The 14,599-nt window shown below is 43.6% G+C and overlaps 1 protein-coding gene across 1 annotated transcript in view; it reads right to left on the bottom strand.

The window, feature by feature from the left end:
- Positions 1–14,599, bottom strand: part of LOC137666454 (multiple epidermal growth factor-like domains protein 6) — a 199,483-nt gene that overhangs the window by 26,937 nt on the left and 157,947 nt on the right. Inside the window, exons 15-23 of the mRNA XM_068406464.1 lie at positions 12,654–12,782; positions 12,174–12,302; positions 10,747–10,881; positions 9,601–9,735; positions 9,031–9,156; positions 7,787–7,918; positions 6,733–6,861; positions 5,006–5,137; positions 1,826–1,954 (exon numbers count right to left, since the gene is read on the bottom strand). Coding sequence (XP_068262565.1) covers positions 1,826–1,954; positions 5,006–5,137; positions 6,733–6,861; positions 7,787–7,918; positions 9,031–9,156; positions 9,601–9,735; positions 10,747–10,881; positions 12,174–12,302; positions 12,654–12,782 — 1,176 coding nt within the window. The remainder of the gene's footprint in view (positions 1–1,825; positions 1,955–5,005; positions 5,138–6,732; positions 6,862–7,786; positions 7,919–9,030; positions 9,157–9,600; positions 9,736–10,746; positions 10,882–12,173; positions 12,303–12,653; positions 12,783–14,599) is intronic.

Genomic DNA, 14,599 nt, shown 5'->3' with positions numbered 1-14,599 from the left:
ATGAAAAAAAGACAATCAACTCCAAAAAAACCCAAAGGCAAATTTTGGGTCTTCTCCTAGGACTTTGAACTTAGAAGGCTGCAAAAGTTGCAGTTTCAATGTTTCTGTGATGATGGAAAAGTCCTCCCCATCCATGGGATGAAGCATTAGCAGTATGTGAGAAGTCCAAGGCAACTCAACTGCACTAGGTTTCAATCTCTATGTTCTTGTCTACAAGGTGCAGAGCCTGGCCGATGTGGAAGGATTGCCAAGAGGACAGCAAAAAGCACATCACCTCCAGAAGGAAACCCTGCCAGTCTCCGAGTCACTAAAAACAGAAGTGCTACAGCTCCTCAGAGAAAAGGTGCCAAGAAGGTTCTACCAAGGGCAAACCACCCCACGTGTTTTCCTCCTCCATCTTTTGGAACCAGCCAAACCATTCTGTCTGAAACTTTCTCAGTGAAAAGGTAACACAGGTGAGCTCAGAGCAAACCCCCTGCCTGCCCGAGAGAAAACATGTAGAAAACAGGGTCTTATGACAACTAGAAGGTCATGAGTGGTAAGCACTAAATTCTACTCTCCCCACCACAATCTTCCTTCAGGAATTTAAAAAGATAAAAATGCCCAACACGAGTGATTTGGAAATTGAGACTTGTATTTTTTTTTTTTCAATAGACTTCAACCAGGCTTCCCCATATTTCTCACACCTACTGTGGCGAGGGATATTTAGCCTCTTCGTCCCCATTTTGATTCCTGCTGGAATGAACAGATTTACACCACAACACAGACAACCATATAGCTTTTCTGATGGGAAAAAAAAAAAGAAAAGACAGACTTATGAAAACAGAGTTAAAGTAAATAATTTTAAAAAGGGACATAGTGGAGATACCATAAACTATGAGGCACACTTTGCAGCAGAACCCTGAAAAGAGTATTTATTTTGTGTAATAATTCCTGGTAAGAATGAGAGGGAAACAACAAGCAGTATGTGAACTCCAGTTGGGCGCTTTGCTACGCTACTGGTGAGGCTGTGGAGCAGCTCCCTTCCCATCAGAGGGCAGCAGCTGCCTGCGAGCGCTGCTGCTTCCCTCCATCGCAGCTGTAACGCTGCCTTTGCAAACTGGCTGATAAAGCTGCTTTCTAAGCAAAATAATTTTGACTTTGGTTTAATGATCATCGTTTGTAGAATCTTCAATCGTTTACACTTACATAACTTTCATTATACCCGACAGACTACGTGCTGTTTCTGTTGTATTCAAGACTGTGTTTTTTACAATTGGCACAATGATGCAGCAGGACAGCAACCTCCTTAGGTGATGCCACAGACTGACTCAAAACAACATTTCTGAGGAATCCAGTCTAAGCTTTCCAACGCTTTACCAAATGATCAGGTAATAGAAAATGTTCTGTTGTATTAATTAAACTTAAAAGTATATCTGTTTTTAAAGAGTTTCTTTGGGTAGATGCACAGATCCATGTTTTTCTCTAAAACATATCAGAGATGCACTAGGAACAAGCAAGTGTAAGGCAGGACAAGTGTCTTTCTGCTCAGTGTTCAAATAGTAGGACTCTGCTTAAAAAGAGAGTCTTCATAAAGACGTGATACAGCACAAATCTTAAGCATGTATCTAATTTTAACCACGTTAAAACACGTGCCCAACGCTAAGCACATGGCGAAATGCTTTGCTGAATTAGGATGGAAGCGCACATTTCAGTATCGTTTTCCAGTTAAATTCAATGGTTTATTTAGATCAGGCACGGTAAATTGTAAAACCAGCTCGCTGGTGATCTGAAAACAAAAATCCATCTGCATGAACCCGCCAGGGAGCAGAGGGAGCAGCAGTACCTCTCTCACAAAACGTTCCCGTCCAGCCCGCCGCGCAAGTACAGGCTCCGCTCACGTGGTCGCAGGCAGCTCCGTTCTGGCACTGACAGCTGTACTCACAGCTCGGGCCAAAGCTTCCCTCGGGGCATCCTGCAGTGGAGGAATCAAAACCAGATGACGGGTTAATTCTGGAGCAGATCAGGGATCAACAGGGAATTTTTAGATACATGGGAATTCTTACTATTTGCAAAAGGAGAATCAAGGCATAACAGTAATTCCCTACAACTGACGTGGTTAAGTGTTCTCCTTGGGGTCCAGACAACTTGGGCTGTTTTTATTAAGGTCTATTTTAGAAAAATGCCAGAGTGCTGAAAGACTAAATTCTGCACAGAAAATTAATATAATCTGATAGCTGCAAAGCCTGCGCCTTCACAGGTTCTGCTTGATGCCACTCTGCACACTGGTCTGGAACTGCTTACGTGCACATCTCTGAGACTTCATCAGCCAGGAGTGGGAAAGCTCCCAGCTTCTGCCCCTTCTTTTAAGGCCCTATCCTCTGTTTTCCTGCAAAACCTCCTTCCCCAGAAAGCTGGAGAAAATATGAAATGTGGTGGCTGCCTTCAGAAAGCTCCAGACTGAAAGCTGCATCCTTCACTCTCAGGCTCTGATTTGAAAAATTCAAGTGAAAATGTTACATGTAGGGGACAGATTAACACAATTGCATTTCCACAGCAGTTAATGTGAGGAGTTTTAAAAGACTTCCATGGTACTCACTATCTGAAGAAAGAAAACAACACTTGAGAACTAAAATAATTTCTTCCAGGATTATAGGAAAATCAATTAAGAATAAGGCCAGTTGCCTAATTCAGATTAGATATTTTGGACAGGCTGAAATCTAGAGACATACTTGGCTAAACACAATATTACAGGGCCTCTACTTATGTTTGAAGGTCTTGTGAACTCCCCTCTAAATGAGTTTATGTAAATTATTGCCAGATCTCTTTTAAAAGTGCAGGATTTTAGCATTTACATCAACAAAGTGATTTTCAGGCAATCTGGAAAGAAACACAGAGAACAGAAAACAAAGAGGATCCTCAAAGACAACTCTATGTCTGGAATAAAGGGGTGGGTTTGGTGCTGCCTGTTTGGTGCCGTAGGTGGGCAGTGAGAGGAGCTGGTGTGAATTCGGTTGCTCCTGCAGCTTAGTGACTCTCTACGAACTGGAGCCAGCCCCTGGGTCTGGCTATAGAGGCTATAGAGGCTATAGGTTTGGATGGGAGACAGAAGAATAGCGAGGTACCTTCACTATTTCTTTGCTTTCAATCACCTGTGTTGGAAAACGGGCCGTTGTTTAAATGTGGAGTTGTTGGAACGTATTTTCTGCTCTTACAGTTGAAATTCAGTCCCAGGGCTGAATCGGTGCAAAATCCCATTTGCATCACCTCCTATTCCCAAAGCTGCAGACCATCGCACCTCCTACACCCGTTCAACGAGTAAATACACTGAAGCGTACTTGTGCCTTAAAAGCTCGATCCTCCTCAGTGTTTACTTTTCACTTGAAATTTCAGTCAGAGTCCAGGGGATCTATGCAAGGAAAACAGTGTTCCAGTGCAGCAGTAGGTGTGGGGCTCCCAGCTGAGACTCCTTCAAACCCATAGCATTTAGCCTAGAGCAGAGACTTTTGAGGTGATGGCAACGGGTCAGTACACTTCACAAATGATTTCGCAGCCCACATCACAGAGCATGGGCCCCCTGCTCGAGCAGGCACAGGCTGCTGCAACGCTTGCCGAGAAACATCCACCCCGCCAGACCCAGGCTGCCTGCGAAGCTGCTAAGGGCAAGAGCTCGACCTGCAGCAAGAGGCAAGAGATGCCTCGGGAGCAGAGGAGCTCTCTGGGGATAGTACAGATCTCGTCTCCAAGGCAGCATCAAATGTTTAGGGAAGAATTATGGCTTTCCTAATCTTGCACACACACACATATATGCATTTTTTTATACATATATACACCCACAATTAAAGTGGGGTAAAAAGCAGACTGAATAAAACAGAAAACCTACAGACAGAACATTAGGGGTTGCCAGATGTTCTGTTGGTGGCAATGGCTTCGCTGATCACCTTGCCAGAGAAGATGACAACCAGCTATCTGGCTACTTTCTGTCTGCAGAGATGCTGTTTTGAGAGAGGTCAAGAGTGAAAGAGAAGAGGAGCTGGCAGCTCTTACTCTGGGAGCTGGCCTTCCCACTCACTGTCCTTCCATTCCCTCTGTGCCAACAGCAAGGAGAGCTGTAAGATCAACTTTCCAGGGTTTTTGTCTTAGGTCACCGTTCCAGATTAATTGTTTTGACATTTCTGTGTGACACCAGCAGTTAGTTCTGCCTACACTACTGAGACTCTGGTAGCTACATCTGTGCTACTGTCAGATCGTTAAACTAACAGAGAAAATATTTATTTTATTTAACAACATCAATATAATCAATAATAATAAATAATAACAATAATAACAGCTTAACTCTGCAACTTATTGCCACAAAATGAAGTGGATACCAAATATTTGCATGGAATCAAAAAGGAAATAGGCACATTAATTGGAAAAAAAAATTAAGTTGTATTAAATTTAGATATTGCTTCTGTCTCAAGAAGTTCCAGAGTGACAAACTGATGAAACCTGGGCAAACATATCAGGAATTATCTATATGCCCGTTTTTATTCTCTTAAGGCATCCGCTGTTGACCTCTGTTAAGAGACAAATTAGCGGAGATCATGGGCCTCTGGTAAGACCATTGCACATTTTTGTTGTTAATAAATAGAGGACCCTAAATCTTCCTGATTTTCCTTCTCTTGTGAAGCATTTCTATATGCCTGGTCTTAAAAAAAGATTTATGAAGAAAAATTGTGGACCTAAAACTGGATAAATAAAACCGATACGGAAACTTCTATGCCACAAGCCAAATATACATCAATCCTATCGCTCACACGAGGTCTTAACATTAAAAATAGCTGTTCAGTCCAAAACGAGTCTGAAAATAACTTTTCTGGAATCCAAATTAGGGAAACTACCTAACCCCAATGAAACCAGAGAGCCCTGCGACGCACTGGGCAGACCGGAGGCGGTCCAGCCTGGAGGTCTTCCTGGAGGGAATTATCAGGAAAAATAATTTCTGGTTTTGCCAATTCCCCGTGTTGACAAAGTGGCAACTTACTCCGCTCGCAGTGTTTCCCAGTGAATCCCGGCTCGCAGAAGCAGGAGCCGGTGACTGGATCACAGCTGCCGTCGCTGTTGTTGCAGACACACGTGTTTTCACAGCGCTGTCCCCAACGGCCACTATTGCAGGCTGCAATGTAAAACAGTCTTTACATTGAGAATCAACTTCGAGCTCACCTACAGATTATTTTATATCTAAATGAGAGAACAGAAAAGATGCAAAGCAGCCCCTTAAGATACAGGCGCTCTGGACTCTCAGCTGCAGCATGGGGCACAAATCAAGGGAAATAAATACAATTTTTGCTGATTTATTTCAGCTGAAAGCAGGGGTCCATAGGCAGATATTATGTCATCCACATAAAATTAATCATTCCTAGTCAATCCATATCAATCAATCCACAGTCACAAACACATAATTTCATGGAAATAAAATAGCAGCTGTTGACTCACTTTGGAAAAATCTGCATAACCAGGATAGCTAGAGGGTAAACAAGACAGATTTTTGAGCATCCTCCATATTTTCCTCAAAATACTGGGAAATGCAACACGCACGCAGACAGAGAAATCTCAGTGTCTTTGTTAACGCAAATTACTGCTTTCATTCTAAAAATCACGTAACACTGACGTGATTACGACAATGTACTCAAGCTGAAGCACAGCATCTCCTTCCTTTCTTGTAAGGATAAAGATGGAAGCACCAATTAGGGCAACAGAAACCTGGGTTTGGAGGTGGGTGTGTGTTTCATGCCCGGTCTGCAGTAGTTGAAGAGCTGCCTTACTGAGACGTCTCTGCAAAACAACTGTTCTCATATCTTTTCCTGAATAGAAATGAATTTTTCTTTGCCATGGTCTCTTAACTCTTTAGACAGCCGAGGGGGTTATGGAAAGCTCCACACATTACCAACTGTTCTGATTTTTAAAATATGCATATTGGTGGAAACTTCAGATTTTCCCAGAGTTTTCTTCAGTACCAGGTCTAAAACTTACTGCTGTCAACACCGGCAATTAATTTATATGATTTTATGTGTTTAAGATCAAGTTTAGAAAGAGGCTTGTATTCTGTTCGCTTTTTGCAAGAGGGATCATAACAAATGAAGCAGAAAAGATGTGAAATAGGAAAAAGAAAGAATCAAGCAGGATGGCTTAACATTTATATGGTGCTGCTAGCCAAAAAGGGCAAATTTGTACTCTTTACATGGCCATCAATATGGAGAGTGATGCTAAAGTCAACAGAAGGATGCTCTGCTCTTCCAGAGAACAGAATTTCTCCCAGCATTTATATTCACAAGTTAAGGAGTGACCTTAAGACACACGACTGTACATGCCACCCACTTGTTGAATAAATCTCCCCTAAACAAAATGAAAAATTGAGAATTAATCTAAAAACTAATTTGTGCTGAAAATGAAAAACAAACTGTCAGTCAAAATGCTGACAGGACAGATGGCATTGGGCAAAGGGATCCATAGTGTTGAAGTAAGAGCTTATATCAATACTTTGCGCTTCACCAGCCATCTATTTCAATACTTTGAACCTAGATAATTAAGGATTACAACCACCCAGGCTGTGCAAACCCATAAACACACAATTTCAGAAGCAATAAGATTAGCAAAAGTATATTAAAAAACTGTAATAGACTAAGAACAAACAGAGCCTGTTCTTACATTTGCAGTTAAGGCCCTGGGAGATACCATGTGCCCTGTGGAGTGAATATGCATTTGACTTACAGTGTTTGCAGTCGTGGCCGGTCCAGCCAGGGGGACATGTGCACTCTCCAGTGACGTGGTGACACTGAGCACTGCTGCTACAGCTGCATAACTGCAGGCAGCCTTGTCCGTAGTAACCATTGGGGCAGGCTGAAAACAGATGAACAGACTGCAATTTCACCTAGATAATAACTCAGGCACAAACTGATCTTTCCAAACAAGACAGCAACAGCTTGCCCCTAAAACATGCATTAGGTGCATCCAGAAATCAGAACAGCAAAATGAAAGAAACATCTGTAATGTGTATATTGGGTGTCTGGGGCTGAGTCCTGTAAAGCGGGAATAGCTTGAGTGACTTTCGGGTACTTCTCCGGCACATCAGGATCAATCACCAGAGGAAAAAGAGCGTGGAAAAAATCTTTGTCAAAGGCAATTTTGTGACTAACATGGAGAAAAAATATGCCACCACTGAGGTCTTGCATGAAGCAGCGCTGTCCCTGAGAGCCCGTCCGTACTGCCAGCGCGACAGCCATACCCAAGCAGCCTTTAATACCCAGAGACTGGGTAAGGAGCCACACCATGGTAGCACAGACCAGTTGCTTGAGCATATTCCCATGGTCTCTGCTGGATCTGCAGAGACAGCACTGACACTACTCCTTCGTCCTCACTACTATTCAATCCTAAACTATATACAGCAAGGAGTGTTGCTGCAAACATAACCCAAGAGCGATGCCATACAGGCCAGCTGCTCAGCACCTCTTGCCAAGCAAGCGAGATTACAACACAAGTTATTGTGGCTGTAAAACATTATATTTCTAAGTACATATTGCCATAAATTAGGTCTAATGATAACATCGATTTGGGATGCAGTTAAGCTTGTCATCTGCATTTATTTGTAATCTCCCTCCATTAAATAATGTCAAATCCAACCTGGGGAATTCCTGAAGCTGATCTTGGATCAGTGTGTCTAACGTCACAAGCATCTCACAGAACAGCAAGAAGGTAAGAATCAAACCATAAGCCAAATTTTCAAACTGACTTTCTTTCCATGGGGCAGGCCCATGTGAGGACTTACATGCAGAGCAGGAGGCACCGGTGTAGCCGGGGGGACAGTTGCAGGCTCCAGTTTCTCTGTTGCACTGGCTCCCATTGGCGCAGGGCTCACAGGGGGACTGGCAGTCTGGTCCCCACAAGCCCACTGGGCAATCTAGGAAAAAAAGCACACGAGATGCTCCTAGTGCCATTTTCTGTTTCCAGGCAATTATAGATTTCTGCTGTTTCCTTGAAGAATTTAAAAATAACAGTAAAACTAAGCCAGATAAAGGATTGTTATATTATCTCTCTAGACCTACAGCACCGTCACAGTAAACCTTCTGAAAGGGTCAACATGTCCCTGTACAGCAGCACATGAAAACACATCTAAAGACAGACCCAAAGGCTCTCTTCCAACTTCCATCATGGTGAGTGTGGTTTTTTGTTTGGTTTCTGACACAGTAATGTCAGGAGCGTTTGGACATATCTGAAAAATTAATTACTGCACTCAGTGAAGGAAACCTGCAGAGGGCACTAATCTGCAGACAGATGCAGGAGGGGAGGGCTGCTGCTGTATTTTCGCTGGCCTGGGTGGGGGACAGGGTGGTCATTCAGTGCAGAGGAACGTGAGGTGGAGCCCAGGCCTCCATTCAGCTCCACCTCCTTCAGCAGGTTCCTGCTCTGTGGAGCAGTGAGCCACAACCCAGGTCCACGCAGGGCCAATGCTCCTCAGGCATGCAATAGCCAGAGCTCTTTAAGTGGGAGAGGGGCATCCCATGGCCCCTTGGTAGTTCAGTGTCCTTAAGGCTTTCTTCATCCCTTTACTTAATTACCCACAATAATGCTTTCCTTTTTAATTCTTTCCTCTGTTCCAGGTCCTTCACTTGCTGGTTCCACAACAGCTGTCTTTGGCCAAGGCCCTTCAACAGCTCCTGAGGCACATTGTGCGCATATGGCAGCACAGTCCCAAGCTCTGCTCTGGGACTCAGAGCTCCTGCAACACCCCAATATCTCTGCCCAACTTGTATTGATCCAGCCCAGCATACAAATCACTACTACTAATTGGAGCAGAGAGACAGGTCAGAGTAACTGAATCACGCTCCCTCCTTTACAAGCGATCCCATGTGGTGGATGTCATATGTTCTGCACCAAGACTCGTCCTTTACCCATCCTGCAAATGTAGCCTATTGCATTGCAGCAGTTTTGGTGGGAAACAGAGTTAATTCCACTTCTTATCATGTCTGTCAAAGCAAGACACTCACCACCGTAGCCCAACATCTAACACACCTTGCTCACACATAGCGCCAGTCTTCCCAGCTGGGCAAATACACTGCCCCGTCTTCGGATCACATGGTGCTTCTCCACAGCTGCACCTCTGCCGGCAGTTCACCCCAAAGCTCCCAGGCTGACAAGCTGGTCAAAAGAAACCCAACGACACGGTTAGTTATAAGGAACCATTCCGAAGACATTAGCAGGCACCACCACCAGCAATTTTAAACTGAGCTGTGCTGGTACCAAGGAATCTATGTTAGCATCAGTGTCTCAGTGACCGGTGGTCTGTAATTAACCACAGAGCTCTAGAAAATCTGTGCCTGAAGCTTTAAAAGGAACTACAGTTACCTGGACACATGCTAGTTTTAGTAACCGGCCTCAGCCTTGTGCCTCAACCTTTGCAAGCAGAGTGACATGGCAGTTGCCAGGCTCCAAATATCAGTTTGGCTTCACTGGGGAACTGCCAACTCATATCAACAACAAATGTACCTTTTATTTGCAAACTCTATATCTGAATATAAGTTTCCTGAGTAAGCTTTCCCATCCAAAGTATACCTCCCAGGGAAACATGCAGTGAGTACCTACATAAATGGCATTTTTCTCCATGAAACCCAGGTGGACACGGATGCTTGCAGACCCCCGTCTCATGATCACATGAAACATCAGGAGGACAGTTGCACCTCAGCTTGCAACCAGCCCCATAAAATCCAGGCGTGCACGCTGGAAAATGCAAGTAGACAGATAAAGCGTATAAGAAAAAGGAAGACTTAAGAAAACTGAACAAAAGTCAGAACATAATTTGGCAGAAATGTGCAGAAAATCTATTATAATGTACGTTTTAGAGGTGCTGATAACAAAGCGCAAATACTTATTAAACACTTGCATGGACGTTTCAAAGAGGTTACTGCTTAAATACAACCCAGAAACAGAGTGGCAGAATACTTAAGGATATATTCAATTACAGCCATTACAGAATTACTCTTCTTATCTGTCTATACCTTCTGCTACTCTCTGCCTTGGTGCAAAGCCAGTGCTGGGTGAGGGATGCTCTCCCCCAGAACTGAGCACATCACCAATAACGCTAAAGATATTAAATACTGTCACTATTATTCTCCACCAAACCACACAGAACTAGTGTCATAAATCTGACACATTCCTGCCTGCCCAGAGAGGAATCTGAAGGGAGAATCTTTATTGCGTTACTCCATCGCTGTCTGGAGAGGGCTACTGAGACATGCAAACATGAATGTGGAATACAATTCTCTTTGAACTCCCCCCAAAAACTACAAAGAGCAAGTTGAATTCAAAGCCCTGCAAATCTGAAGAAAAAGTAGCGTTACTGAAACCATTTACAAATAACCCTGCTGCCATAAAACACAGGTTTTGCCACTTATTTATTGTCTGTGTGGAAAAAGGAAAGAACAAAAGCGAAAACTCCCACAATCTTCGTTATTTAGGGTTGTATTAGAATCTGGTTTCTAGATTTCTGTTGTCATTTGATCAGGCTAAAACTCCTCCGTTCTGAAGCTGTATTCCCCTTGATGTCCCTGTAAGCCCTGTGATATCAGACACTCATGGCGTTTGCTGTATGAAAACCCACAGACAAAATAATTAGTAAAATATGAATATATTAGTAGCAGCAGCAGCCGAACAAAGCAGATGGGAGGAAGAAAGCAATAACGCTAGGACAAAGGAATAAGCAGGCACAGGGCACGTGGCTTTCTGTCCTACCTTTCTGACACTTTTTGCCGTGATAACCAGGCTTGCAGGTGCAAGTCCCGTTCCTCGCGTCGCACTCCAGTGCGTGCTCCTTCACACACTGACACTCCTCCGAGCAGCCAGCTCCGAAGGCCCACCTGGGACAGGCTGCAGCCAGATGAAAAGGAATCATTAGCTCTGTAATTATGCATGAGTTATTCGAAATTGCATACTGCTGCAGAATGCAACTGCTGCAAAAAGCAAAATGTTCAATTTTACTTTCAGCAAATACATCCACATTCCTATGACAGTGCCTATTAATGTGTGGGTGTGTAAAATATAGTTTACATGATTCCTTTATTAAGTAATTAATTTCATTTCAAGCAATATGTGGTGAATGCAAGAACCAGAAATGTTTCAAAACAAACTTAGTTAAGTTTCTGAATGAAAAAATATTTGGATACACTCCAAGACAAAACCTTTAATGAAAAAAAAAAATCACAACTATTTTTCAATCTTTTAGACTTTACGAACAAAACCCATAAATGCAAAGAAACTTGACCACCTCTTTTGTAACATTTTTGTTTTGATTCCTTTTATTCCCATTTAACATTTCACCCTCATCCTGCCCCAACCAGCCCTGCTCCTCAGCTCCCACTCCAACCGTATCACCAGCCACTAACTAGGTCCAACCAGACTTCAACCTCACCAACAACCCCGACGTTAACCTGCCTGTCCGAACCCAACCCTACCTATAGTCCTCACCTTTGTGCATCAGTACATCTCAGTCCTTATGGCAAAGATTAATTGCTAGAGGAAAAGATTAATGAAGTTTCTGGGGCTTCCTTTTCTCACTTTTCATGAGAAAAGTCACGTCACAGAATCAACCAGGTTGGAAGAGCCCTCTGGGATCATCGAGTCCAACCATTGCCCTGACACCACCATGGCAACTAGACCATGGCACTAAGTGCCATGTCCAGTCTTTTCTTAAACCCCTCCAGAGATGGTGACTCCACCACCTCCCTGGGCAGCCCATTCCAATGGCTAACGACCCTTGCTGAGAAGAAATGCTTCCTAATGTCCAACCTGAACCTCCCCTGGCCAAGCTTGAGGCTGTGTCCTCTTGTCCTAGCGCTGGTTGCCTGGGAGAAGAGGATGACTCCCACTTCGCTATAACCTCCCTTCAGGTAGTTGTAGACTGCAATAAGGTCACCTCTGAGCCTCCTCTTCTCCAGGCTAAATAACCCCAGCTCCCTCAGCCATTCCTCATAGGTCAGACCCTCCAGACCCTTCACCAGCTTGGTCGCCCTCCTCTGGACTCACTCCAACGTCCTCCTGCTACTCCTAGCTCATGGCAGAACCCAAAGCCTTGTGCATTTTATATGTGATGTGAATCTTTTTAAGACCATTATGTTGTGCATGTGTTAAATAAACAGATTCAAAAAATTATGGGGACTTACTAAGATGGCAGAAGCGCCCGTAGAGCCCAGGGTCACACAGGCAGGCTCCGAAGAGCCTGTGGCAATAGCCGTTGTTGGCACAGTTGCAGGGTTTGTTACAGTTCTTCCCAAAGAGGCCTTTCGGGCAACCTTGTGAGTGCACAAACACAGCAAGGCATCAGCGGTTAAGTGTTAAAACACGAACACCAAATCAGCTCCCTTTAATTGGTGCTACAGAAGAGACCACGCTGACCTGTCGCTGACCTGGGGCTCTGCGCAGCCCATCCCTACAAGGCACTTGGCTTTTTCTCACCCTCTGTCTTGCTTATCATTTAAACAAAAGTCACCGCAAGGCAAGTCGCAGGGTTATAGGATGTCTCGCACAATGGAGACTGTTCTCATTTGGGCCCCTAAGATTTACCACGTCTAAATAGAAACAAGGGGCTGGCAGCGGTGAGGTTCAGGTTCACACCACAGCCGGGAAGACGAGGGGAGCCGTACCGTCCTGGCAACGCTGGCCGTGCACACCGGGCGGGCAGCGGCACTGCCCCGTGACAGCGTCGCAGGAGCCTCCGTTCTGGCACTCGCAGACGCTGGCGCAGCCTCTGCCGTACGTCCCCGGGGAGCAAGCTGTGGAGAAAGCATGGAAGGTGAATGGGCCAAGAAATCCCTTCCCCTCTGCTAGAAATGACACGAGATAAGACTCCAGTCATCCAACCTGAGCAAAGGGAAGAGTCCCTTTAGTCAAGTGGGCTCTAAACAAAGTCATATTCTTTTTATATAAGGTAGTATACATCCACCTAATATTTACTAGATAATTTTACAAGGACACCTGAATCAACCAAGCTTACTTATGTGAAGTGCTATGTGATGGATCCAAATTCTCCCCTGCATACGCTCCCCTCCACACAATGCACGAGGCCCAAAAAACATTGCCTATAAAGTACCAAGCTTAAAAATCAGAGCACAGTTTTGAATATTTGGAGATAACTATTTTAAACATCTTTTTTTTCTTTCTTCCAAATACTATTATAAAAATAACACTGTGTTTTTCTAACACAGTCTCTTAAATTCCCCAGATGATCATGGCACACACACATCCACCACAGCATGGGATTCTTTCCTGAAGCCCTCATCGCTCCAGCGCAAAACAAACTGTGAAACGAAGCCTTGCTCCACCATCCGCAGCCTGAGCTGAGCGCATGCAGCTGCTGGAGTCATCTCACTGAACTGACGTTTTATCAATGTACACTAAGAAACTTGACATTTCACATCCATTTCCATTCAGCTTCTTTGGTGCGTTATTACAGAAATTCAGTTCCAGTCTTCTCAACTGTTTAGCCTACCCTAGACCCACGAACTCTGCTGTATATTAAGAAAGTGAGAGAAAAGAGTGAAAGCAATCACATACCACTAATTCATAGAGATTATATATTGTATTTATCACTGCCAATGCCTACTTCATTGGACTGCAGGTTGGGCTCAATAACGCAGTCCCATTAAAGTTCTTTAAATTCCAGAGGCAAATTCCACCAGATTACATGCATGGATATCTACTGTAAATATAGAGCAAAAACATTATTATTTATGAAATGAACTAAAGAATTTTTATCCTGTCTTGAAATTTTATAATCTATCCTGAACCACGAGAGCACCATGAATAGAAGTAAGAATATCCTAACTTGAGAGCTTGAATTGTCTTAGGTAGACTAGAAATTATCATTTTAATCCTCTTCATTCCTATTCTCACAGCTGTCCCCAGTGTTTACAAACCAAACGCATGATCAGTCTCCCAAAATAACTACGGGAAGACTGTTGGTTTCAATCATTTGCTGTTTTTAATATATTTCTGTCCTTGTGATCATGCCTCCTAAACAATCTTGACTGTGATTAACCTGAAGATTGCTGTCTACCGATCCTAACTGATAATTCTTCATCACCTACTTGTCTCATCAGTGATGGCACATACTTTTTGAGCATGATGGGCCATCATGCCATACACCATGAAATGAAGGGACCCATCTCAAACACACAGACAGACTGCTATGTGAAGTCTCAGACAAGCAACACAAGCTTTGCCGAACTGCAGATGAAGAAGGGCACACGGTACATCAAGAAATTGCTGCTCTATCTTTCCAGTTGGTTTTGACACATACTTCTGAACCAGAAAGATCTTCTGCCTGGAGGCAGGAATAAGAAGAGTAGAAAGCTATATCAAAGGGTACTGGCTGACTTGGCAAGAGAATTCTGAAAAATACAATTTCCAATATTAAAAATTAACCATCCCAAGAAAATTATGTTAATAATAAAAAGAATGATAAGAAAAAAAAACAGGCCCAAGTTTACCCATGCAAGGAGGACAAAAGAAAAAAAAGCAATGTCTTGGAATACTATAAAGGAAAAATCAAGTTTAGCATCTATGTCCACCCAGATTGTCACACCACCTG

The sequence above is a fragment of the Nyctibius grandis genome, chromosome 8, assembly GCF_013368605.1.
Source record: "Nyctibius grandis isolate bNycGra1 chromosome 8, bNycGra1.pri, whole genome shotgun sequence".
Classification (NCBI taxonomy): Eukaryota; Metazoa; Chordata; class Aves; order Nyctibiiformes; family Nyctibiidae; genus Nyctibius; species Nyctibius grandis.
Note: the sequence above shows the minus strand (reverse complement) of the source record. Positions and strands in the feature narration are given on the sequence as shown.